The 27,345-nt window shown below is 39.6% G+C and overlaps 2 protein-coding genes and 1 long non-coding RNA gene across 8 annotated transcripts in view; 1 reads left to right on the top strand and 2 right to left on the bottom strand.

Moving 5' to 3' along the window:
* Positions 1 to 18,767, bottom strand: part of Cdkl2 (cyclin dependent kinase like 2) — a 39,061-nt gene extending 20,294 nt beyond the window's left edge. The window contains exons 1-6 of one of the 2 annotated variants that reach the window (XM_070013223.1): positions 18,283 to 18,767; positions 10,858 to 11,053; positions 8,216 to 8,410; positions 6,008 to 6,186; positions 3,951 to 4,063; positions 1,531 to 1,670 (exon numbers count right to left, since the gene is read on the bottom strand). In XM_070013223.1, the coding sequence (XP_069869324.1) occupies positions 1,531 to 1,670; positions 3,951 to 4,063; positions 6,008 to 6,186; positions 8,216 to 8,410; positions 10,858 to 11,025 (795 nt within the window). In that variant the 5' untranslated portion in view covers positions 11,026 to 11,053; positions 18,283 to 18,767. The remainder of the gene's footprint in view (positions 1 to 1,530; positions 1,671 to 3,950; positions 4,064 to 6,007; positions 6,187 to 8,215; positions 8,411 to 10,857; positions 11,054 to 18,282) is intronic. The other variant, XM_070013224.1, reaches the window with a different exon arrangement.
* Positions 18,768 to 18,889: 122 nt separating this feature from the next.
* On the top strand, positions 18,890 to 22,900 carry LOC138820895 (uncharacterized). Its single transcript, XR_011370014.1, has 2 exons — positions 18,890 to 19,030; positions 22,688 to 22,900. It is a non-coding gene; the product is annotated as an uncharacterized lncRNA (long non-coding RNA).
* Positions 22,901 to 24,166: 1,266 nt separating this feature from the next.
* Positions 24,167 to 27,345, bottom strand: part of G3bp2 (G3BP stress granule assembly factor 2) — an 89,823-nt gene continuing 86,644 nt past the window's right edge. For all 5 annotated transcript variants that reach the window (XM_070012869.1, XM_070012870.1, XM_070012874.1 and 2 more), the window contains one exon: positions 24,167 to 27,154. In XM_070012869.1, coding sequence (XP_069868970.1) covers positions 26,882 to 27,154 — 273 coding nt within the window. In that variant the 3' untranslated portion in view covers positions 24,167 to 26,881. The remainder of the gene's footprint in view (positions 27,155 to 27,345) is intronic.

Here is a 27,345-nt window from a genome sequence, read left to right as displayed (position 1 = left end):
ACAAGGTTTATGAAGGTTTATTATATTGTCAACTGCCTTTCCTGTTTGAGATTTTTCTATCTATAATTAGATGTTTAATGAATATATGATTCTACTTAAGGGACATAAGTTGGACTTCAATTAACCTTTATTTCCTTTAAATATCTTTATAGACAAATCATAAAGTTGGTCCCAATGAAAAATATTTCACCTCTAAGTTATATAGAAAAATAGAAATGTTTTAAGTCTAAAGGCTTATAATTTGTTTTACATTTCCTAATTTTTTTTTCTACCAGTCCAGGGCCTGGGCACTGTCCCAGAGCTCTTTTGCTCACAGCTAGCACTCTACCACTTGAGCCACAGTTCTCCTGCTGGCTTTTTTTTTTTTTTTTTTTTTTGGTAGATAATTGGAGACAAGAGTCTTTTCTGCCTAGGCTGGCTTCTTCAGATCTCAACTTCCTAAGTTGCTAGGATTACACGTATGGGGCACCAGCACCCAGCTTCCTGGACATTTTTTAATGAGTTAAAGAAAGCACATACCTGTAATCCTACCTACTCAGGAGGCTGAGATCTGAGGATTGCTGTTCAATGCCAGCCTGGGCAGGAAAGTTCCTAAGACTTTTTTTTGTCTGTCATGGGGGTTGAACTCTGGGCTTGGGTGCTATCCTTGAGCTCTTCAGCTCAAGCTAATGCTCTACCACTTGAGCCATAGCACAACTTCCGGTTTTCCTGCTCTGGCTGGCTTTGAACCGTGATCCTTAGATCTCAGCCTCCTGAGTAGCTAGGATTACAGGCAAGAGCCACCAAACCGGAAATGGCACTGTGTCCTTAAGCTGAAGAGCTCAGGGACAGCACCCATGTCCAGATGTCAAGCCCCACAACCAACAACAAACAACAACAACAAAAAGCAAGCAAACTAACTTGAATAACTGTTATAAAATCCTGGAGATTTAGTAGTTTGGACAACTTTACTTAATGAGAACTTTCTGAGTTAATAATGTTAAAGGGTAGACTTGATATAATGAAAATCTCCCTAAGATCTTCCCCAGTTAAATGCAAAAATAATAATAATAATAATAACAATAATGATAAAAGTAATAATAGCTATTTATAAATTAACTTTAGCAGATTGTGTCTTAGCAAAGTTCTTTTTTACTACAGGCTGTGATCCTATCATCTCATTTCCACAATTTAAAACATAATTTTTATTTTTATGTAGTTTTATGAGAATATTTTTACACATTTCTATATCCTAGAAACACTTCTTAATGTAATTTTTAAACAAGTAAAAAATTTCAAGCTTTTATCTCATATTTCTCTGCCTTTCTCTCTCACATGTACACATATCTTGTTATTTAACCTCTTAATGTACAAAAATTAAAGTAACCAGAGGAAACCGTTGACCTAAAAAATCAACTAGACATAGGAAGGAGTGGGGGGGAGACCAAATCTCCATAATAGATAAACTCCCTATTAGAAAATGCGAAGTGACTTCACTCTCTGCCTAATAAAAGGAGAAAAAGAAAATGAGAAGTAAAATATTATTATTACCTTTGTTAAGTCTATCACAACCTCAGGCAGCTTAGGATAGCGTCTTTCAAGAGGCTCTGTTTCCTTTATTTCAGGCAATCTTCCTCCAGCAAACACAGGGTTTTTATAAAACAGCTCCTGATGTCTTGGAATTAAATTACCTAGAAACAAAAAACAGACAGTTATCATTATACAAGATAGAAATGGAAAATAAACGCTTGTTGTAGAGTAGAGGAAATAACAGAGCCCAGATTATGAAGTTTAGAACTTTCTCAGCATGTAGAATCAAACCAAAGACAAGGCTGTGTGTGTGTGTGTGTGTGTGTGTGTGTGTGTGTGTGTGTGTGTGTGTGTGTGTGTGTGTGTGTGTGTGTGGTGTGTGGTTTGTGTGTGTGTGTATGTATGTGTGTGTATGTGTGTGGGGGGGTGGTGACTGGAATTTTTTTTTCTTTGTTGGTCATGGGGCCTGAGCTCTGGGGCTGGGCACTGTCCTTCAGTTCAAGGCTCAAGGCTAGCACCCTACCACTTGAGCCACAGCGCCACTTCTGGCTTTTTCTGCTTATGTGGTGCTGAAGAATCAAACCCAGGGTCTCATGCATGCAAGGCAAGCGCTCTACCACTGAGCCACCTTCCCAGCCCTGTGACTGGAATTTGAACTCAGGGATTGCACTTGCTACACAAGTACTCTATTACTTGAGTTTGAGCCCATGTAGCACTCTTTATACTGGCTTAGAAACAAGCCAAATTATGGAAATTAACCTTGCTATCTCATCTTATTCATTTAGAAAAGTTTATATGCAGCCATGAGAATTGAAATGATAGAACATAAACAAAAAGCTACTTATTACTTCATAACTTTCTAAACACAAGTACTAATCACCACAGTCCTGACAAGATTGACTAGACTGACCCAAATCAAGAAAATACAGTAATTTAAACAGAATATAATCAGTTCTTCCCTTTAATAATTTAATTTGTATCAAGAGATTTTTTTTCCTTTTTTTTTTTTTTTTTTTGGTAGGCCATGGGGCTTGAACTCTGGCCTTGGGCACTGTCCCTGAGCTCTTCAGCTCAAGGGAAGGGCTCTACCACTTGAGCCACAGCACTGGTAATTAATTGGAGATAAGAGTTTCATGGACTTTCCTGGCTTGGCTGGCTTTGAATCTTGATCTTCAGTTCTCAGCCTCCTGAGCAGCTAGGATTACAGGTGTGAGCCACCAGTGCCAGTGGTCAACAGATTTTATACGTTATCTAAGACAAGATATACAAGATATAGATCCTATCTTTTTGCTCTACTTTAATCTCTTATCATGAGATAGAAATTATTATGTATTGAATTCTTAATTGAATAAAGAATTGAAATGCAGTTGGGTACCAGTGGTAGGCTAGTGCCTTAATAAAAATTCTCAGGGACAGCATCTAGACACTGAGTTTAAGCTCTAGTACCAATGTACTTCCCCCTCTGTATAACTGTCAACTAGTAAAATAAATAAAAAATAAATTAATTACATTAAGACTTAAATACTTTAATTGATCCCTGGATTTTTTCTGGTTATGTTCTCTTCCAAGCTCTATATGCAAAGATGAAATTAATATTTCAGCAAAGGTAAGACCTTAGGGTCTACCTATGAAATTCTTTTCAAAGCACTATCAACAGAAGTCAGATCCAAGGAAAAATTAAACTACTGTGTCTCTCATCTCAAAGATGAGGATGATGGTAATAGCCATCACAAATGCTTACTGATCCAAAGATAATAAATGGTTTTCTGCCTCTTCTACATATGATTAACTAACTGTAAAAGCACAGAGGAATGTACAACCTCTGTTTCTTCTTTGATGAGAGCTAGAGGAAGGTGACTGTAATTAAGGATATGTGTCATAACAAGGATTCAGTGACTCATGCATATAGTCCTAGTCAGTCAGGACTCTAAGACCTAAGTACCCCAGTTCAAAGTCAGCCAGGGCAATAAAGTCGGTGAGACTCTTATTTCCAATTAATCACTAAAAAGACAGAAGTAGAGCTGTGGCTCATGTAGCAGAGCACTAGCCTTCAGCAAAAATTGCTCAAGGGCAGCACCCAGGCCCTGAGTTCAAGCCTCAATACCAGCACACACACACACACACACAAAAAGGACATATATAGATAAACCAAAGCATATATACATATTATATATCATGTTATATTACATATATTATTACAGTATATTAATATGTTATTAATTTTATGTTCATCGATATGTTAATATATTGGCACTTTATTAATATATAATATTATTAGATATTATATATCATGATATATTTTATATCATTATATATTTTATATCATATATTTATACATACATATACTTGATATAAACAAGTATCTTTAATATACTAACAAGTTTAAAAATCAGTAAATGCAGGAACTTTCTAAAATTTAAAATATAGATGTATAATCTTACCTAAACATGTCATAATGTGATACAGTTGATCAATATCAGACTCTCCAGGAAATAGGGCTTCCCCCATGAGCATTTCAGTTACCAGGCAACCGATGGCCCACACATCAACAGCCCTAAAAGAAATATAAAATCTAGCTGCATATCTAACATGTTTACTTACTATATCTGTTCTGCATTTTACTATGTGATATTTGGAGTATTATGAGTTGAAGCAAGCCTTGAATTGTTCATAAAAAGACATATCTCTAACAAGTTAAGGGTTCTAATTCTGCATTTTAAGTTGTGAGATTTTCAGAAAGTTCAGTCATGTGACACTAGAGGAAAAAGGCTTCTGAAAGGTCAAAACAATGATCACCCCTTCCTCATGTAACTGTAACCTCTCTGTACAATATTTTTACAATAAAAACATATAAAAATTATCACATGTACTTTATTTTGGAAACAAGACTCTCAGGATTCTAGGGCCTTCCTTTTGTGTTATACATAATTCTAACAAGGCTCAGAAGTCTATTCTTTGGTGCACTGAAAAAAAAAAAAAAACACTAGAAAAAAGGGTGTTGCTGAAAAAAACCATAGATAAAAGAACCAAAAACGAATAGGGAAAAAAAAAATAAAACAATCCTAAAAAATTTTCACAAGACCACAGTATAACCCCTGCTTTCACTATATTTGATGTCGGTATAATTTGTGGAGGAGAAGGGGAAAAACAAGTCGTTTAAATAAGGATACAGGTGGACCCGTTGCAACAATGAGAAGTACAAGTTGTCATGTCGAAAATGAACTTTACAACTTTGGTGGGGGGGGGAAGACTGGGTAGGGGGGTGGGGGGAGGCTGAGAAGGGATGTGAAGGGTAAACAAAGGAGGAGGCTGCAATGCTTGATAAGAAATGTACTCATTATCTTGCCCATGTAATTGTAACCCCTCTGTACAGTATGTTCACAATAAAAAATTTTTTTTAATTTCACAAGAATTCAAAGAATACGTTACCATCATTTAGCATGCCCTGAAGTTACTTAAGATAGCTGCTGAATTATAAAATGGTACAAAAATACTAGCAAGGCAGCAAAATGGGAATTCTGGATGATTGAGAAAATCTTGAGACATTTTTAGTCTGAAAACAAAAAAACTATACAAAATATTTTAGAAAGATTTCTATCAAAAACAATTTAAAAAGCTAGAAACAGGAAGCTCACACCTGAAATCCTAGCTATTCAGGAGGCTGAGAACTAGATGATCACAATCCAAAGCCAGTCCAGGCAGAAAAGTCATTGAGACTCCATCCCCAAAATACCCAGCAAAAAGTAGAGCTTGAAGCATGGCTCAAGTGATAGAGTACAGCCAGACAAGAAAGCAAGTTGAGCAAGCTTGAGATCCTGAGTTCAAAACACTAGTACCACTAAAAAATAAATGAATAAAATTAAAATCTCTTCTTTAAAGAATTCACTTATGAAGACAACTTATGCTTAGTAAAGACTTCATATATGTGGACTGAAAAAAAAATTTCACTCAATCACATTTTTACTCCCACTCTTGCCTACTCTAACCCATCTCATTCTAATATTCAAAAAAAACAGACTTCTCCAATTTTACTATCTTGTTACAAATAAAATAGATATATACAATTATTTTATATATATATATATATATATATATATATATATATATATATATATATATATATATCAGACCATTGTAAAAAGTATACCAAAGCAATCTACGAGTGACACATATACTTACAAGAACTTTAAAAGGGGGCCTGGAAAGGTGGCTCAGTGGCAGAGCGCTTGCCTTGCATGCATGAGGCTCTGGGTTCGATTCCTAAGCACCACATAAGCAAAAAGAAAAAAGCTGGAAGTGGCTCAAGTGGTAGAGCACTAGCCTTGAGCAAAACCAGCTCAGGTAAGTATAAAAAGTGAAAATGAGCACCTATCACTTTATAAACTTCCCTAAACTTGAAATTTCCTTTTCAGCGTTACAGATCTTTATTATATTATCCTATTCCATTGAGTCAAGAAAAGAAAACTAAACTCTGCTCCTTCTCATTCATATATCTTACTTGCCATACTTGACATCACCAACCAGCAGTTCTGGCGCTCTGTACCATCGTGTAGCCACGTAATCAGTATAAACCTCCCCAGGAGCTGCCAGTGTTCGAGCAAATCCAAAGTCACATAACTTGACAACACCAGACTGAGAGACCAGTATATTTTCTGGCTTTATATCTCTATGTATGATCTAAGACAAAAAGCAGAATATCACATATGTTAAACAAATTACTTTCCATGAGCAGCACACTTCTTCTGTCCTTCAAAAGATTACAGCCAGGTAGCAGTGGCTTACTCCTGTAATCCTAGCTATTCAGGAGGCTGAGATGTGAGGATCAGTTTGAAGCCAGCCTAGACAGGAAAGTCCATCAGACTTTTTTCTTTTTTTAGGTCACCGTGGGGCTTGAACTCTGGGCCTGGGCGCTGTCCCTATACTCTTCAGCTCAAGGAGAACGCTCTACCCCTTGAACCACAGCACCATGTCCAGTTTTCTAGTGGTTTATTGGAGATAGGAGTCTCAAGACTTTCCTGCCTGGGCTGGCTTTGAACCTCAGTCCTCAGATCTCAGCCTCCTGAGTAGTTAGGATTACAGGCGTGAGCCTCTGGTGGCTGGCCCCATCAGACTCTTATCTCCAATTAACCAATCAAAAATTGGGAGTGATAGTGTGCTCAAAGTGGTAGAGCACTAGCCTTGAGCAAAAGCAGCTCAGGGACAGCACCCAGAACCTGAGTTCAAGCCCCACAACTAACCTGAAAAAAAGGACATTCATGCTTGAAGTTTCATTTAAGCTATAAAAAATATTGAATATACATATGAATATATTACTATGAACAATCAACTGCACAGTTATTTTTGTTCACTGGTTCAATTGGCAAGCCAATCCTTAGTGCACATATAATGTAGGAGAGGTTAGCTACCTAACATAAGTACTATAGGCCCACTGGAAAAGTACCACATCCTTTACATGAGAAGGAATAATCAATGTCTTTCCAATTGATTCCATTAAGTATTTGCTTAACTAACACCTCATAGTACTCTAATTTCCTGCACGCTCAATGTTATTTCTATACCTCATTGTTTTAGCTCTATAATGATCATATCTTGATTCTACTAAACTGGCATTTAGACACCCAAGTTTGATTAATATGAGTCTGCTCTAAGAAACAGAAATAGCCAAAAAATTAGATTTCTCAAAAATCACTTTCTGAAACTGGATTATTCCTAAATTGCTAAGAGGTCACTTTGGGTGCTTCTCTAAGAAAATGTTTCCCCATATAGAAAATAGAAATTTCTCTTTAGTGAACAATTGCCTTAGTATATATAATTCAATGTATAATGAAACTATATAAGCTAGATGTGATAGGTCATGCCTATAATCCTAGCTACTCAGAAAGCTGAGCTCTGAGGATCACAGTTTCAAGCTAGCTCTGGCAGGAAAGTCTGTGAGAGTCTTATCCTCAATTAACCTATAAAAGTGGGAAATAGAGCTGTGGCTCACATGGTAGAGCACTAGTCTTGAGCAAAATAAAGCTCAGGCACAACACCGTAGGCCCCCTTCAGCCTGGGACCAACACAAAAACAAAAAGGAAAACAAAAAATTAATAAGACAGTAAAATAATAAGAAAATTGAAAAAAATCAAGGGCACATAGATTATGTACCTTTTATTCTTTTTACAATTATCTTTGTTTTTTTCCTACCATTAATGCTTATTATTTTAATCACACAAAAGAATTAAATGAAATTCATGATCATACAAAAATGTCATTTAACATAAAATAAAACTTGCAGAATATATGTTAAATTACTTATTTTATATACATCACTCCCAGAGGTGTCATTTTTCCTGCAATATAGTATAGGATAAGAATAGATATTTTCATAATTTCATATCTCACAACTTGTTCAAGAAAAGGAATTAATACATACATTCTTGGTGTATAAATTTAATAAAACTCATTACTTTATACTTGTACATTTCATTAGAAAGGAACAATTAACACATTTTTATGTCTAATTAATGAAATGCATAGATAAAGTAAATGCATGTTGGGAGGAATCGATACATGCATTATGACACATAAAAATTGGCAATATCAAAATAATATAGTTCACTTCAATTATTTTACTATTTTAAGCTTTATACTAATATGTCATAGATTGACTGGTATCTAGGTAGTTAACAATTGTTAAAAGTAATTATTTAAACTGAATACTCACATTGTGACTATGACAAAATCCAATTCCACTAATAATCTGAAACAAATACTTTTGGACAACTTGGTAGTCTAGTCCCTTGGGAAAGAGTTCCAAGTCATCAAGAATGGTGTGATCAACAAATTCAAAGACTAGGTACCAGCGTTTCTTTTTCTTACACACTTCCAACAGATTCACCAAATTTTCATGCCTCAGTTGCTGTTATTAGAAAAAAAAATACAAGGTCAGTTTATAAGACAAAATTGCTAGCAATTAGTCACTGGCTAAAATAGATCCCTGTGTAAGAAAAACATAAATAAAATGCAGAAGCAATGAATATTATGAAAATGCATTCTAGAGGCTGGGAAGGTGGCTCAGTGGTAGAGCGCTTGCTTTGCATGCATGAGGCCCTGGGTTCGATTCCTCAGTACCACATAAGCAAAAAGAAAAAAGCCGCAAGTGGCGCTATGGCTCAAGTGGTAAAACGCTAGTCTTGAGCTGAAGAGCTGAGGGACAGTGCCCAGGCCAGAGTTCAGGCCCCATGACCGGACCCAAAAAAAAAAAAAAAAAAAAAAGAAAATGCATTCTAGTTGGAAAATACCAGTAAAAAGACCATATTGCTCCTTTTTCTCCTCAGGGAAAAGTAAAGCCTTGAGGAAACAGGACTGTAACACCATCTTTGATGAGACGAGGATGGATCTTACAACCTCCACCAACAACAAAGAGGGAAGAGCTACCAAATATAGTCAAGGTCAGACAGGAGTGTGGAGAAATACCAAAATATTATCTATGGTTATGAAGCTGGCAGAAAATGATTTCACAGCAGAAATTAAAGCAGCAAGCATCTATCTCAACTTTGGACAACGAACTGCAAGATAGCACATTGAGGATAAGTAGCAGGAATTAAATTACAAAAATTTTAAAATAAAACAGAAAGTAATACATAATAGCGGAGATAAAGTCAAGCAGTGGTTTCTTCTAACAATAGATGTAGCTGGGTGCTGGTGGCTCATACCTGCAATCCTAGCTATTCAGAAGGCTGAGATCTGAGGATCACAGTTCAAAGCCAGCCCAGGCAGAAAAGTCCATGAGACTCTTTTTTTTTTTTTTTTTTTTTTTGTCAGTCATGGCGTTTGAACTCTGGGCCTGAGCGCTGTCCCTCAGCTCTTCAGCTCAAGGCAAATGCTCTACCACTTGAGCTCAGCGCCACTTCCGATTTTCTGGTGGTTTATTGGAGATAAGAGTTTCACGGACTTTCCTACGCGGGCTGGTTTTGAACCTCGATCCTCAGATCTCAGCCTCCTGAGTAGCTAGGATTACAAGCGAGAGCCACCGGTGCCCTGCTCCATGAGACTCTTATCTCCAATTAACCATGCAAAACCCAAAGTGGTTTAGCTATAGCTAAAAGCAGTAGAATGTGAGCCTTGAGCAAAAGCTCAGGGACAGAGCCCAGACCCCTTGTTCAAGCCCTAGGATCTACAAAAAAGAAAAAGAAAAAAAAGAAAAGAAAAGAAAGAGAGAAAGAGGGGGAGGGAAGGGAGAAACAATTTACAGAGGAGGCCCTGAAACTGAAGTGCTTATTAAGCACAAGCTGCTTACAAAGTGGGCTGTTAGCTGGCACCTGGGAACTTAGCTTTCGGGAGGGTTTCCCTTCATTTCCAGAGATGGTGACTAATTTTCTGAGAGAGTAGACAAAATTAATATGCTCAACATTGTTAACTCTGTGCTCTTGTTTCCACGGCAGGAAAAAATCCTACTGGTTTTAAATTACAATGGAAAAATATGAGAATCTAGAATGGGTTGGAAAAACTGTACGGACAATATTGCACATATTGCATAGCTGCTTCCTTCTGGGAATGGAGAATTTGGGTTGGTAGTAGGCCGAGAGTGTCTATGTGGGCAGCCCCTAATAAAATCCCTGGGTACTGACCATTTAATGAATTTCCTTAGTAGACAATATTTCTTTTTTTTTTTTTTTGGGGGGGGGGTCCTGTCGTGGGGCCTGAACTCTGGGCCTGGGCGCTGTCCCTCAGCTCTTCAGCTCAAGGCTGGCACTCTACCACTTGAGCCACAGCGCCACTTCCGGCTTTTTTCTTATGTGGTGTTGAGGAATCGAACCCAGGGCCTCGAGCATGCAAAAGCAAGTGCTCTACCACTGAGCCACCTTCCCAGCCCAGTAGACAATATTTCCCATGTGCTGCCACCATTCATTGCTGAAGGAAATAAGCACATTCTATGTGACCTGACTACAAGAGGACTCTTGTTCTACCTTGCACCCCTTCGCTGATTGTGCTTTATACTCTTTCACTGTAATAGGTCTTAGATAAGGACTTATATATATGCTATATGCTTAGGACCAGGATCTTCCTAGAGAGTTACTGAACCCAAAGGTAGTCTTAGGGACCACTAACACAGATGATTGGTTGATCAACAGGCAGATGACTCAGAAAGAAGAAACAAAACATGTTAAACCATTTAAAACTTGCAACATAAACAAATGTACATATATTAAAATTTTATTTCTCCTGTTGCTAAAATTAAAATTTTATATTTTAAGATTTGTTATAATCAAAACAAAGCTAAAGACACAGTAATATTTCTGGAAGAGAATCTTGATAAGAAACAAGGCACATTTTTTTTTCAATTCAGTAGACGTATTTACTTACCTTTAGTAACTTGATTTCTCGCATAGCAATTTTTCTAACCATTTTGTCATCATCACTTTCTAAGAACTTCTTGATGGCCACAATTCTTCCATTGTCTTTATTCCTACATTTCATCACCATTCCATAACTCCCTTCTCCAACCAATCCAAGATTCTCATATTTTTCCATTTTAATTTAAAACCAGTAGGAATTTTTCCTGCCGTGGAAACCAGAGCACAAAGTTAATATTAGTTTCTTCCACTCTCAGAAAATTAGTTCTTCCTGCTTGTTTTATTAGTCATGTTCATGGCTATGAACACTATGAACACTATGTTCAGGTCTGTCTGTGCTAACTCAACATTTCTTGATGCTTCCATATCTAGGGTATATTTTCAAAATAGGCACATGCAATTAGAATAGACAAGGTGAATGAACTGAAGCCATTAAATGTAAATTACTAAATATTGTATTAATGAAATTCAATGTATTTTAACTTATGTAAAGAAATATCTAAGCTATTATACAAAACATCATATTAGAAAAGTACAGTTTCATTGCATTCAAAGATGAGAAACAGCACAAGTATATTTGGCTTTAATCAAAATTTTCTAACCAAGTTTGCTTTCCCTAGAACTCTACTAAACTCTAGGGTCAAGATAAGACAGGCAGGGCTGGGATGGTGGCTCAGTGGTAGAGTGCTTGCCTTGCGTGCATGAGGCCCTGGGTTCCTCAATACCACATAAGCAGAAAAAGCCAGAAGTGGCACTGTGGCTCAAGTGGTAGAGTGCTAGCCTTGGGCTGAAGAGCTGAGGGGCAGCACCCAGGCTAAGAGTTCAGACCCCACAACTGCCCCCCAAAAAACAAAAAGATAAGACAGGCAGTTGGATGCTGGTGGTGCATGCCTTAATCCTAGCTACTCAGGAGGCTGAGATCTGAGAACTGAAGTTCACAGCTAACATGAACAAGAAAGCCCCAGGGCTAACACCAAACAAAAATATGCAGATAAACAATTTTAGAGTCACAAGTCTTTGAGTAGGGAATAATAGGTAGTCACTAGCTATGAGAGATGGAGAAATGAAAAAAAAAACAAAAACAAAACAACAACAACAACAAAAAAAAACCCTTTTTATGTTTTTATTTTTTTGCCAGGGCTTTTTTGCCTGTGTGCTGTCCCAGAGCTTTTGGGCTCAAAGCTAGTGTTCTACCACTTGAGCCACAGCTCTACGTCTGCCTTTTTGGTGGTTAATTGGAGATAAGAGTCTCACAGACTTCCTTGCCCAGGCTGACTTCAAACACTAATTCTCAGACCTCAAGCATCCTGAGTAGCCAGGCTCACAGGTATGAGCCATCAGCACCCAGCACAAAGGAAACATGAGATGTAGGATGTGATCACAATGTCTATGAGGGAAAATATTGTAATTAAACTTTTCAACTGAAGTGGCTCACCAAGGTCATGGAATGTCACAAGATGGTACATTGCAATGAAAACAGAACTAAACCTATTGAACTTGTTTTAAGAAGGAGGGGAAAGAGGAAGGAGTCAAAGGAGAGCGACAGAAGTGGTGACACTAATTTGAATACATTGTATATGTATGAAAGCCTCCCTTGTATAAGTAATACATGCTAATAAATGAGTCTTTTAGTACTCTATCCACCTAAGGATTCATGATAGACTTCATTCCAGCCTAAGGTGGATCAACAAATAGTTCTAAAACAACAGATCTTTAACTACCCAGCCCAGGATATCATGCCTTAGAGGTCAAATATAATTCTGTAAACCTCTCTTAACCATAGCACAGTGACTTTCCCCATGAACTTCCTGGGGAGGAACTTGACAATCCATACCTCTTACACTTTTAGCAAAAACTTGTGCTGAGGGGCTGGGAAGGTGACTCAGTGCTATAGTGCTTGCCTTGCATGCATGAGGTCCTAGGTTCAATTCCTTAGCACCACATAAGCAGAAAAAGCTAGAAATGGCACTGTGACTCAAGTGGTAGAGTGCCAGCCCTGAGCTGAAGAGCTGAGGGACAGTGCCCAGGCCCAGAGTTAGGCCCCATGACCCCAGCGGAAGGGGGGGCCCCACCGGGGAACTTGTGCTAAAGCAAAAGTCATTGTCATTCTCACCTTAAAGATGGCCACTTTCAGTCTATTTCAGTCTATTGAAGCGTTATTCCTTTTCTAATAAACTGATCTATCCAGTTTTGTTTTGTTTTGTTTTGTTGGTTTTTGTTTTGCCAGTCCTGGAGCTTGAACTCAGGGCCTAGGTGCTGTCCCTGAGCTGCTTTTTGCTTAAGGCTAGCACACTACCACAGCGCCACTTCCAGCTTTTTTTCTTTATGTGGTACTGAGGAATCGAACCCAGGGCTTCATGCATGCTACAAAAGCACTCTACCACTAAGCCACATTCCCAGCCCCATGACATATCATTGTTTAAAAGATCAAAATTTTACACTAGGTTGAAAAGATATCCGTGTTAGGTCTGGGAAGATGGCTCAGTGGTAGAGTGCTTGCCTTGCATGCCTGAGGCCCTGGGTTCAATTCCTCAGCACCACATAAGCAAAAAGAAAAAAGCCAGAAGTGGCACTGTGGCTCAAGTAGTAGAGTGCTAGCCTTGAGCTGAAGAGCTGAGGGACAGTGCCCAGGCCCAGAGTTCAGGCCCCATGACCGGACCCAAAAAAAAAAAAAAAAAGGAAAGAAAAGATATCCATGTTAGAAATCCTTATGTACTTTCTACTCAATGGGGGGAAAAAATCTGATCATAAAATAGCCACCTAACAAATGAACAGTGAATCTTTAATAACCTTTTCAAGCAATACTAATTACATTACTATGTTGAATTTATTTTTTTAAATAATAATAGTAAGATCATACCTGGGCACTGGTGGCTTATGCTTGTAATCTAAGCTCCTTAGGAGGCTGAGATCTGAGGTTTGCTGTTCCAAGCCAGCCTGGGCATGAAATTCAGTGACTCATCTCCAAATAACCACCAAAAAAAGCCAGAAGTGTTGCTCTGGCTCAAGTGGCAAACCACCAGCCTTGAACAAGAAAGCTCAAGGAGAGTACCGAACCTTGAGTTCAAGCCCCAAGACTGGTTCACACAAACACAAAAAGACCAATGACATCACAGTACACTGGCATATTTTGTGTGTGTGTGCTGATCCTGGGGCTTGTATTCAGGACCTGAGCACCATCCCTGAGGCTTTTTGCTTAAGGTTAGCATTCTATCACTTGAGACAAAGCTCTACTTTCAGCTTTTTGGTTTTGAGATGAGTCTCATGAACTTTCCTGTCTGGGATGGCTTTGAACCATGATCCTCAGGTCTCAGCCACCTGAGTAGCTAGGATTTCAGATTTGAGCTACCAATGCCTGGCTCATAGGCATGTTTTTTTAAGAAATTAAATATTAATATCACCAAATATAACATTCCAAAAAATTTTGGTAACTCCAGCTACTCAAGGGACAGAGATTAGGAAGATAGTCAATCTGAGCCAAAAGTTATTCAAACCCTCATCTCAACCATAAAAGGTGGGTCTGGTTGTACATGCATATCAGTCCAGCTCTACTGGAAGTATAAATAGGAGGATCATGGTTCAGGCTTTCCCAGACTCAAGAACATATTAGACAAAATAAAGCAGAAAGACCTGGGGGCATTGCTCCAGTGCCTGTTTACCAATTTGGTCTTTTTGTTGTTGGTGGTCATGGGGCTTGAACTCAGGGCCTGGCACTATCCCTGAGCTTTTTTGCTCAAGGCTAGCACTCTACCACTTTGAGTTACAGCTCCATTTCTAGTTTTCTAGTGGTTAACTGGAGATAAGAGTCTTACTGAGGGCTGGGAAGGTGGCTCAGTGGTAGAGTGCTTGCCTAGCATGCATGAAGCCCTGGGTTCCATTCCTCAGTACCACATACACAGAAAAGCCAGAAGTAGCAGAAGTAGTGCTATGGCTCAAGTTGGTAGAGTGCTAGCCTTGAGTAAAAGAAGTTCAGGAGCCGGGCGCCGGTGGCTCACGCCTGTAATCCTAGCTACTCAGGAGGCTGAGATCTGAGGATCGCGGTTCAAAGCCAGCCAGGGCAGGAGAGACCATGAGACTCCTATCTCCAATAAACCACCAGAAAACCGGAAGTGGCGCTGTAGCTCAAGTGGTAGAGCGCTCGCCTTGAGCTGAAGAGCTGAGGGACAGCACCCAGGCCCAGAGTTCAAGCCCCACAACTGCCAAAAAAAAAAAAAAAAAAGAAGTTCAGGAACAGTGCTCAAGCCCTGACTTCAAGGGGGGGGCGGGGAGGGGGAGAGGAAGAGTTTCACTGATTTTTCTTCCCTGAGCACACTTTATGATCCTCAGATCTCAGCCTCCTGAGTAGGATTACAGGTGTGATCCACCAGTACCCAGCTGCAATTTCGTCTTGTAACCTTAGTTCTACTAAGGGAAAAAAAAATCCTGTTAATGATTAATTATGTAAGCATGAACACTTGAAATTGTTGGTTATAATTCCTGAATTATAATTTCCTGAATAAAACCAATCACAATAGAATCTTGTTTTTCCAGTGGTTGACTATGTGTTTTGGAACAGGAAAAACATTATTTTCCGTCTGGGGATTCAGCTCAGTGGTTGGGTGTGTTTCATATGTACATGACCCAGAATACATTAGTTATACCAGGGAGGGTTTCACATGTATAGAATGTACTTCATTCTACCTTATACCTTGGTCCCCAGTACTGCAAATATATATCTGTGTATATGTGTGTATATATAAATATTCATATATTTATGTGTGTATATATATATATACACATATACTTTTTCATAAACTTTGACTAGTACGATATATAAAAGCTATTAAACTATACCTTCAAAATTAAATTTATTGTTAAAATTTGATTTTCAGACTAAATTTCAGAAGCTATGAACAAAAAGAAAAAGAAAGTCTGATGCTGGTGGCTCACACCTGTAATCCTAGCTATTCAAGAGGCTGAGACCTGAGGACCACAGTTCAAAGCCAGCCCAGGCAGGAAAGGCCATGAGACTCTTATCCTATTATCTCCAATAAACCACCAGAAAACTGGAAGTGGTGTTGTGGCTCAAGTTGTAGAGTGCTCTCCTTGAGCTGAAGAGCTTAGGGACAGCACCTAGGCCCAAAGTTCAAGCCCCAAGACTGATAAAAACAAAAGAAGGAAAAAAGGAAAAAAATGTTGCTTTAAATCTCACTGTGATTTCAATGATTTTAAAGAAAAATAACAGTCTTTTGGTAACTTTATATTCAAATGATGATTCATAATATTCTTTTTTTTTTTTTTTTGGTCCAGTCGTGGGGCCTGAACTCTGGGCCTGGGCGCTGTCCCTCAGCTCTTCAGCTCAAGGCTAGCGCTCTACCACTTGAGCCACAGCGCCACCTCTGGCTTTTTTCTTTTTGCTTATGTGGTGCTGAGGAATCGAACCCAGGGCCTGAGGCATGCAAAGCAAGCACTCTACCACTGACCCACCTTCCCAGCCCCCATAATATTCTTTAAACTTGAAAATATAGAAACATTCCTTTATAAAATTTTGAAAAGAAAAAAATCTTACCTATTGTGTTGATTGTGTACTTATGACAATCTAAAATTAATTTACTCAGATTGTGAATTGTGGTAATGTTTTACTTTCTTCTCTTATCGGTGCATTGATGACCTTATTATTCTTAGTTCTAATAAACTGTGATAATCCAATATTTAAAGTATGTTTAGCACTTGTCTTTTAACAGTTTGAAGTTTTATTTTATTTTATTTTATTTTTTCAGTTGTGGAGCTTGAACTCTGGGCTAGGGCACTATCCTTGAGCTCTTCAGATTAAGGGGAGCACTCTACTGCTTGAGCCAGCACCACTTCCGGTTTTCTAGTGGTTTATTGGAGATAAGAGTCTCATGGACTTTCCTGCCCCGGGCTGGCTTTGAACTGCGATCCTCAGATCTCATCCTCCTGAGTAGCTACGTTTACAGGTGTGAGCCACTGGTGCCTGGCTTGAGGTTTTATTATAAACATTATCTGTTTGTGTGCTGATGGGAATAGAACCCAAAGCCTCCACAGTGTGCTAAGCTAGGTGTTCTACCACTGAGTATACCTAGGAACCCCCTCCCCTAAATACATATTGATAATATAGATATACACAGAACAACAGGTCTTTTTTTTCAGGGGAGGGGGAAATAAAAAACAATTCCAATTAACACCAACTCAACTTATTTCATTATTGCAATCAACAGGTTTTTTTTTTTTTTTTTTTTTTTTTTGGGTCCGGTCATGGGGCCTGAACTCTGGGCTTGGGCACTGTCCCTCAGCTCTTCAGCTCAAAGCTAGTGCTCTACCACTTGAGCCACAGCGCCACTTCCGGCTTTTTTCTTTTTGCTTATGTGGTGCTGAGGAATCGAACCCAGGGCCTCAGGCATGCAAGGCAAGCGCTTTAACCACTGAGCCACCTTCCCAGCCCAACAATCAACAGTTTTGATCATAGATTCTATTACAAACTATTTACATAGTGATGTCCCAGACCACAGCTTTCCACATATTTGACTTTTTTTGTTCTGTTCCAATACTGGGGCTTGAATTCAGGACCTACACAGTGTTCCTTAGCTTTATTGCTTAAGGCTGGCACTTTACCACTTACTTGAGCCACAGCTCCACTTCTGGCTTTTTGGTGGTTAATTGGAAATAAGAGTCTCATGGACTTTCCTGCCTGGGCTAGGTTCGAACCACTATCCCCAGATCTCAGTCTCCTGTGTAATTAGGATTATAGGTATGAGCCATGGACACCCAGCTAAAACTTCAAGTTTTAATAAAAAAAAATATTTGAAAACATTCTCAATGTTAACTCCATCTTTTTTCTTCTTTTTTGGTCCTTCTATTAAGAACTTTTAGGAAGGATCAGGCTTTAGGTTTGTCATACCCAAAGACAAAAAATAGCTGGAATTTCTAACCCAGAATTTTTTTTAAATACTTTTCTAACAGAAATTTGAAAATATAAAGCCTAAGGTGCTCTGCAGCGTATCGCAAGCTAACATTGCACAAGGTGACTACTCCAAGTTTCTTTTCCCAACTAGGTGCACCTTTTGACACACCCCACTGAACACATCTGCTTATGCAAGCAGCTCGGCCCAGACATACCTTAAAAATATCACGGGCTACAAAATCCCTTGTTTCCTAAAACAGTTACTTATAAACTATTTCTTTCCAGTCCTTCTATTCCTCAACCTAAGAGTAACACAGAGTTTAAAAATAATCATCACGAAGCCTAGCCAGTTGGCACTTGTGATATTTGCGGATATGTGTCGTGTGAGCATCTGATTCTAGCAACCAACAGTTTAGATAAAATACTTGGCTAATGGTCTTTTACAACGCAAAAAAAAAAAAAAATTGCTGAAGACCTGTCGAGATCTTTTCTAAAGAAGAAGGTCATGGAAGCTTTTTAAAGGACGATACTTACTGCTTCTTCAACTCCTCTTCACATAGACAGAGCCAAAGGTTTTCAACTTGGAAACACATGCATCTCGTTGGCAGGTCAAAAAGACGCTGACTGGCAAACTGGCAGCTCCCCTGGGTTGAGATTTCCTCTGCGGATCAGTGACAGGTCCTAGAAGCAGCAGGCAGGGCGGCAGATGGGCCTCGGCCCTCCCTTGGCAAACTCACTATTCCGGGGACCAGGGGCCGCATGCTGTTGTCGTCAAGGCAACGGCCTCACTCGGTTCCCCAGCCACGGGTACGGTCCCCAGAGAGAGATGTGGTCCGAGCCAGAACGCGTGCAACGGCAGTCCCGAGCAGCAACACCTGTCCAGGCCAAGACCGGGGAGAAATTAGCTGGGCGGAGAGTACACCGCCCCCCTGCTCCGAAGCCGCCCGGTCCGTGGAGCCTGGAAGCCGCACGCCTCCAGCTAGCTGGGCAGGGGGGGGAAGGCGTTGGCCCGAGCTGCAAGGGGGCGGGTTCTCACCCGCCAGGTCCCGCCCCTCGCAGGCGCACCGGGCTTCCCTTGTTCTGATTGGCTGGTCCCTGTCGTCAGGCGCCATAATTGGCTTATCGCCAAACGCCCCGCCCCTTTACCTGGGCCTGGACCCCAGGTTCTGTCTGCCGCGGCTCAGACCTCTGCTTCTCCGCCCACCCTCCCAACGTTCTCAAGTTAGAAGCGACCTCTGCCCCAGTCTGTGTGCAGATGGCGACTCAGGTGGCCTGGGTAGAGGTAAGGTGGCGGTGATGGAGGACCAAGAAGACTACGCAAAGGGCGCGATCAAGCGTTTGCCGCCGCTGGCGGCGGGGTGCGGGAACCCGGGAAGCTGGGCCCAAGCGCGGTGGGGCGCGCTTCCTTCCTTTCCATTCTAGGTGCCGGGGCTGGTCGGGCCTGGGGAGGGAGGGGGGGGGGAACCGAGGTAACTAGGTGAAGCAGCTGACAGCCCTGATGTTCACCGGGACCTTTGGACAGACCGCCTGTCGGGGAAACACTTGGGGTAGAAATCAAGAAAGGGGAAGAGAGGGCATAAACGAACAGGGAACGCACATGCCGGAATGAGTGTCCAGAATGGGGCTTTCTGAAGCCAGGCGGGGTGGAGTAGGGGCTTACTGGATGTAAAGCTTGCCCTACTGGGCTGAAGTCCTGAAGCTTCTGCCTCGCAAACCCTGAGTTCACACACACAAATTTGCCTTACATTTGCAATCCACAACATCTATGATCGGCCTGACTGGCAAGGCGGACGGTTATCTGGCATAGACTGAGGTCTCGGGGCATCTGAGACTGAAACAGCAGTTATTTTCATTTTCATTCAATAACTATACATTTTAGATTTAGTTGCTAAAATACCTTGAGGCAAGAAAGTGTCCTGGATAGCTGACATTATACAGATTATTTTCTAATAGAAACCATCTGTTAAATGGTTCTTCACAAGTCATTCTCTGCATTGTTTTTGGCTGCCAAAAACAATGTACTTGAGCCCTTTTTCTCGCCTTGCTACACTCCTGCCTCAAAAAAAAAATAAAAGGCGGTCACCGGTGGGTCACGCCTGTAATCCTAGCCACTCAGGAGGCTGAGATCAGGGTTCAAAGCCAGCCCAGGCAGTAAAGTCCAATAAACCACCAGAAAACCAGAAGTGGCGCTGTGGCTCAAGTTCTTGTGTGCCCAGTCCCTAAGCTCAACCAACACAGTATTGGACTAGAGACATAGCTCAAGAAGTAGAGTAACAGGGCTGGGAAGGTAGCTCAGTGGTAGAGTGCTTGCCTAGCATGCATGAGGCCCTGGGTTCAATTTCTCAGCACCATGTAAGCAGAAAAAGCCGGAAGTGGCACTGTGGCTCAAGTGGTAGAGCACTAGCCTTGAGCTGAAGTGCTGAGGGACAGTGCCCAGGCCAAGTTCAAGCCCCACAACCAATTAAAAAAAAAAAAAAAAAAAAAAGAGTACCACCAGCTGTAAGCAAGAAAGCTGAACCCTTGAGCTCAGCCTAGGCACCAGCCCATGCACAAACTAAGTAGATTTGAAATGTTACCACTTATTTTGCCAAGTTCAGCATAAACTATGTCCTGACTGCTGGTCAGCAACACATCTACGTTAACACATGGGAATGCATTCCTTAAATATTAAAATTTTGTGGTTTTGCACTGCTACCAAGCCTCTTATAATTTTCCCTCTGGCTTCTACCTTATTCTGGACCAAAACTACACAAGTTTTAGATCAAAAGGATACTCCCCAGAACACAAAATGGATGGTCCCTTGGCATATGTATTTAGCCTTTAAAAATATCTTGTTTTGATAGGAACAAGCCATTAAATGTTTATCAGATTATTTGTTGAGCATCTTTGTTTGGGGCCTGATTTTGATGTTGAGGGGACATGAATGAAAATGGATGGATTAGCTAAGCACTGGTGGCTCACGCCTGTAACCCTAGCTGCTCAGGAGACTGAGATCTGAGGATCATTGAAGCCATGCCTGGCAGGAAAGTCTGAGACTCTTTTCTAATTAACCCCCAAAAAGCTGGAAGTGGAGCTGTGGCTCAAGTGATAGAGCACTAGACTTGGGCAAAAGAAAACCTTGGGGATGGTGCCCAGGCTCTAGGCTCAAGGCCCAGGTTCCCTTCCATCCCCCAACAACAGGGATGGACTAGGCTCTTGGTTTTCCAGAGCTTGTTTACTTGGTAATAGTGAAGTAGTTCAAATACTATACAAAGCATTACAGTAAGATAAAAGCGGAGCAGCACTTCAGGCAATTGTTCTAAGACACCCTACACCCTTTCTGGAATTGATATGCAGGAGTATTCTATCAAGAGTAGGTACTAGCTAAGGCAAAGCTAGAGGGCTGGGAATATGGCGTAGTAGTAGACTGCTTCCTTAGCATGCCTGAAGCCCTGGGTTCGATTCCTCAGTACCATATGAAGAGGTGGTGCTGCAAGTGGTAGAGTGCTAGTCTTAAGCAAAAGAAGGTTGGCCTGAGTTCAAGACCCAGGACTGTTCTCCCTCCTCCCCCCTGAAAAAATACACAAAAACTTGGAGGTTAAGTAACTGGAGAAGTCACGGTCTAGGTCGAGTGAACTAAGGAATGGTAAATGTAGTTAGTTGTTCATGGAGATAGAAGAGAAAGGGGCTAGATCTGATGAGGTCATTAGCCAGTGGGAAGAGTTGAATATTTGGATTTCCTTTTTTATTAGCATAGGAAACATTTAATAAAATACAATGCCATATTGGTAATATGCCAGGTGAAGACAGAAGTAGAAGTGGTAAAACATTTCAAGTACTGGATTAGTCAAGTACTGGTCTACTTTGAAGAAACTATAAGATGAATCTCAAGATGAATTACTTACGGAAACTAGATTTTAAACACCGGAAATCATCAGGAATTTAAACTTGAATGTATTTTTAGCCTGATTTTATTTTTAGAAAATTGTAAAAGCACTAACAGGTCTGAATTTGTGGATCCCCTTTCTCAGAATTTAAGATACCTTTAGGAAGCATTACTTAATGCTTTAAATGAGATGGATTTGGAACAAATTAACTAGACTGCTATTGAGTATACTGCAGAAAAAGGTTTGGGTTCTGTCATTGTGCATACATTCCATCTTTTGATCTTTTAAGGTGTTAAGAAATGAATTAAAGTTTAGGTTCAAAATTGTCTGACACATAGCTATTCCCAACCTCATTGAAGGCAGTAAATAAGCCACCCACATAAGAAAACTGCTGACTTATTGCATCAAATAATCTGTCACAGATACCTTTGGTAGGTCTTGATAAGTTGCTACGAACTATCCTAATGATGCCCAAGAGAGGACTGGAGGTAAGAAATGGGGCAGGGCTGTCCTAGATGATCAAGATCCATTTATGCCTCTTCAATGATGGGATGACAGAATGCCACCAGACCATACCCAGCTTAATGGTGGAGAAGACATACAGGCAATTTTGCCCTAGTTGGCCTCAAACTGAAATCTTCCCCATCTGACTCTCAAGTAGCTGGGATTTACCTATGTAAGCCACCACACCCAATGCTTTGGTCCTTTTCATCTGTCTAAACCTTGTTTAACATATTCTATATTTATATGTGTGTGTGTGTGTGGCACTTAAAACTCAAGTTAAATGAGAGTAACCTTGAATATAGATAATGGAGAAGGGAAACAAAAAAAAAAGATGAGAATAGCAGATGAAACTTCAGACATTGCTAGGCTGAGTACATATATCACAGACAAGTTCATTACTAAAGAGGCAGGTATACAACAGGTAAGTTACATAGGAAAAAACTTGAACTTCCTCATTTTACCTAGTGCTTCCAAGGTGATGTAGCCAAAAGACATTTGTAAAACAGGATACACTGAAATACAATTGTCAGTAACAGCTCTAACAGATAGATATGCTTCTCATTTTACAGATGAGGAAAGAGGCACAGAAAAGGATTCACCACTAAATGGGTGAGGCTGCCATTCAAACCCATTGAAAGCTGTGCTCTTGACCATCTATCTTGCGACATATTAAAGGAACAATATATTGAAGTCTCCTAAGAAGTTTGTGGGGAAACTCCTTAAGTGTTAGGGTATGGATGGGTGGCAAAAAATAAATACTGAACTTCTCTTTTGTGAATGTACTTCAAGAAAACAGAGCCTTTTAACAAAATTCTAGAATCAAGAGATCAGCTAATGTGGCAATTTACAGAATTTGTCTATGGATATTTGAACTTGCACTTGTATTATTTTCTCAAGCACTGAGAAATCAGAATGCTGCTTTTAAAGTTCAAATAGGGTGCTTGGGGCTTACACCTATAATCCTAACTACTCATGAGGCTGAGATCAAAAACCCAGAAACAAAGCTATAGGCTCAAGAGGTGGGGCACCAATCTTTAGCAAAAAACCCAAGCAAAAGTTTGACACTGAGTTCAAGCTCCAATACAGGCACACAAGACACATCCCCTCACAAAATCCTTAAACAAATTTAACTTGCTTGAATCTTGATCTGTTTTCACTAGTCTAGGACATATATTTTAACCTCTGTAACAAAATATTTTTCCACAGCCATAAAAAGTTTTAAGATATTCCATTGCAATTGAGCTTAATATACATCCTCCTGAGTAGTTAGGATTACAGGTGTGAGCCACCAGTGCCCAGCTCTTTTAGTATTATTATAATGCATGATAAATTTGGTTTTTCCTAATCCATAATTTCAGATAATCTCATTCTTTACATGTTTTTTGTTCCTTCTGAGATAATAACCCCTTACAAAACTCAAAGTTTGGGCCTATAATACCAGAATTTAAGGCAAAGGAAGGAGGATCCCAAGTTCAAAGCCAGCCTAGGTAGTACAGTGTAAGACCTTGTCTTGAAAACAAAACAACCAATTTCCTCTACTTCCCAGACCTCCACAATTTAGAGATATGCTTTAGATCACTCTCCACCCTTACAATGTCCTCTTCTAACTTTATTTACCTGATAAATCAGCTATCTTCCGGTCCTGAAAATGATCTCTATAACTATGTTTGTTACTGTAATGTTTTGCTTTGTAAAACTAATGTCACAATTATATATATAAATCTGGGGGGGGGGGAGGGAGAAGGGTCAGTTGAGGGGCTTGAACTCTGGGCCTGGGCGCTGTCCTTCACCTCTTCAGCTCACGGTGAGTGCTCTACCATTTTGAGCCACAGCACCACTTACAATTTCTTGGTGGTTTATTGGAGTCTCACAGACCTGCCCAGGCTGGCTTTGAACCGAGATCCTCAGATCTCAGTCTTCTGAATAGCTAGGATTACAGGCTTCACACCACTGATGCCCAGCTAGAAGTAATATTTTTATCAGGCTGTATAAAATGCAACAGGGAAAAAAAGTTTGGGAACAAAACTAGATTAAATTAGGGACATAGATAAATGCTGCAGACATCAGTAGTTTATTGTTTAGTCCAAACACATTCAAAATGGAAACTCAAAAGAATACTTTCCACCTGGAACAAACTAGATTCTACTAGCATATAATGCTTAACACATTACAGCAATAAAGATGGTAATCCATTGTCTTCTATACCTACTAAAGCCAAGATGGTAAAGCCAATTTGGTTGCAATAGTGTTGTAAGGATAGAATATTACCATCAAAACATAAAATAAAATCAGCAATTAACAGTAAATGGTGAATGAACATTTTACTGTTTCACTAAAAAGGGGACAAAATGTTAAAAGTCCACAGTACTGCAGGTGAGCAATCACCATGTAAACTTCTCCATACAATGTTTTAAATGTTTCATTTGTGGTATTGTAAGACTGAAGCTGAATGGCTCTTTGCTCTAATTTTCTATTACACTTAACATTTGTCATTTCTTTTGGTGCCAGACAATTTTCATGGGTTACAGGGCAATATCCTGGATTGGAAATGTGTGTGTATGTGTGTGCATGTTTATGGGCACTTACACATACATACACATGGAGAGCATATATATATATATATATATATATATATATATATATATATATATATATATATATATATATATAGTGAGATAGAGGAAATACACATTTGGGGACCAAGGGGGAAACACTGACAATAAAACCACTTCTTTAAAAGTAGTTTGGCTAAAAGCTTCAACTCCAAAGTAATTTTCTAGTAAGAACTTCAAGTACTATACATCAGAAAATGTAAAACTGTTTCAAACAAACAAACAAATAAAAAATCCAACCCCCATGAAAACTACAAAAATCTGTGTCCCCAAAATATATGCAATAGTGCAAGACTTTTCCTCAGACATGGAAGACCTCATTTGAGAGGAAGGAAAAAACAAGTAAGATTTAGTTTTACTCATACTGCCCAGTTCATAATAAAGAAAATAGGAGTCATTTGCTAGTTTACTAAATAGCAAACAGTTGCATAATTCCAAACCAATTTGCTACTATTGTGTCAAGCACATATTTTGCTTGTTTTTACTAAGATTAGAATGGAGAAGTCTTCCATGCTAACAAGCAGCTTTAAGTGGTCACACTTACTTATCCCACTTCTTGCCAAAACATCAGAACCTGGTATGTTACTGATTGCTCCAAGCACAGAACTGAATAAACTCTGCCATACTTGTGGGTTTACTGGTTCATGTTATAAAGACAGACAACAATCCAGCAGCTACAAACTTTGCTCACAGAATTGTTTAAAGAGTCATGTAAAAAATAAAAAAGTTGTCTTCCCAGACTTAAATTCAGGAGCCACTCAGGTGCTGACATCAGTTCAAGAATTGTGCAAAATGAATGACAGTTCCCTGCCCCCCCACATAAAAAATGCAAACACTTAAGAGCTGCCTTTCTTTCCTCCGAAAATTGCAGTATCCTTACTTCAGGTTTACTTGCCATTTATAGAATCTCAAATGCTTTTAAAAATGTCACTAAAAATGTACATCAAGTTGATGACTTTTCCAAGCACATTCACAGGTACCAAGAGGAAAGTCAACTGGAGACTTAAGTACCTGACTTCCTCCTTCCCTCTGCTTCCCAAACACACAAGACTTCCGCCCACAGAAAATACAAAAGTTGTTAACTGAAGAACAAGATAAATAATTGGCCTCGATTTTACTGATTTTAACGATACTGCAATTTTTATACATTCCAATGATTTTTTTCAACATTTTGCAGCTGTTTGGCTTTGCAGCACAGCAATCATAAACTATACTGTACAAAATTACCAGCAAGACTGGAATGATGTATTAATAGAAGGCACCATCATGCTTATTACATTACCAGAGAACAAAAATACAGGAAAGACAATTTTCACTGTACACAGTTTAAAGGAAAAGGGGGAGGAGGAGTATGTTGAGGAGCCAGCCATCCCTGTACTGAAGAGGGGCAGGTAGAAAACTCTTTAAGATTTGGAGCTACGAAATCTGGTCTATGTTCAAGACCATAGCATTTGAAGTTCTGATTTTTGTTATTTAGTTCATAACTAAATGATTTCCTTCTGGAATATAATTGTAGTCTTGTTAAGGTATATGTGTACACACGCTGGTTGCACAGCAAGCAGATAAAATGCCCTCATCTTTCACAACTATTCTCTACTCAAAAAGATGAAGAAAGATTTTTTTCCCTGTTGCCTCCTGTTGCAGATGTCAATGTTAATGAGTTCAGAGTACCCAATAGTGCATTTTGATGAGTGCATAACAAGTTTCTGTTGGTTTGTATTTTGGGGGGAAGCCAAGAAAAAAGGCAAGGTTCTCCAATTGCACAAATTGCACTATTTGTGTTTCCAACATTAATAGGCAGAAACAGTAACACTTAAACAAAATGTGCAGCAGAGAATATTTTTACACTCAAAGGACCTGAATTCAGTGGGCGCATGTCCTTATAAGTTCATTTTGTTGTAGATACTTTAAGATATGGTCATTTCTCAGTCCTTAATTCTTCAAGTCTAGATTTATAAATTAACAATGTGAATCCTGTTGTGAAATTGGGGAAATAATGTCCACCTCAATTTAACTGATAACCAAAGATGCTTTTCACATCAAAGAAATGATCAAAAAGGCTGTGTCACATTCCAAAGCCAAAAAAAATTAACAAGAATGCAAACACGATGAGTAATGTACCACTGCCAAGACTTTGCCAACAGTGGAGCTTCAACGACGCTGTCCTGTGAAGCGGCCTTCCATTTGCCCGGCTCCTCTTCCAGAGCCAAGTTTCTGTGCCATGCCACCTCTTGGAGGTGGTCCTCTTCCATCACGATCACGCATCATTCCACCACCCACAATTCCACGTGGACCACCAGGACCTCGATCACTGCGCCTAATATCTCTGCGATCGTCACCACCACCTCTGGTCTCTCGTTCTCTTGCAGCCCTTGTTTTCTTCTCTTCCACATTCAAACGTACCTCTCCTCGAAACATAATTGGCTTTAAAAGAGAAAAATATCAACATGAACAGTTAGAAAACCTTAATAAGAACATTTGATGCATCTCTTACTGTTATCTTTCTAACCTTCAACACAAATAAAATTTAAAATGATCCATACTTGATTTTTAATATTAGTAAATCTTTATTCTTTGCATAAATACCATTCCCCTCCACAATGAACTATTTTTAG

Source organism: Dipodomys merriami, unplaced genomic scaffold (assembly GCF_024711535.1).
Source record: "Dipodomys merriami isolate MVZ:Mamm:240054 unplaced genomic scaffold, mDipMer1.0.p SCAF_9, whole genome shotgun sequence".
Classification (NCBI taxonomy): domain Eukaryota; kingdom Metazoa; phylum Chordata; class Mammalia; order Rodentia; family Heteromyidae; genus Dipodomys; species Dipodomys merriami.
Note: the sequence above shows the minus strand (reverse complement) of the source record. Positions and strands in the feature narration are given on the sequence as shown.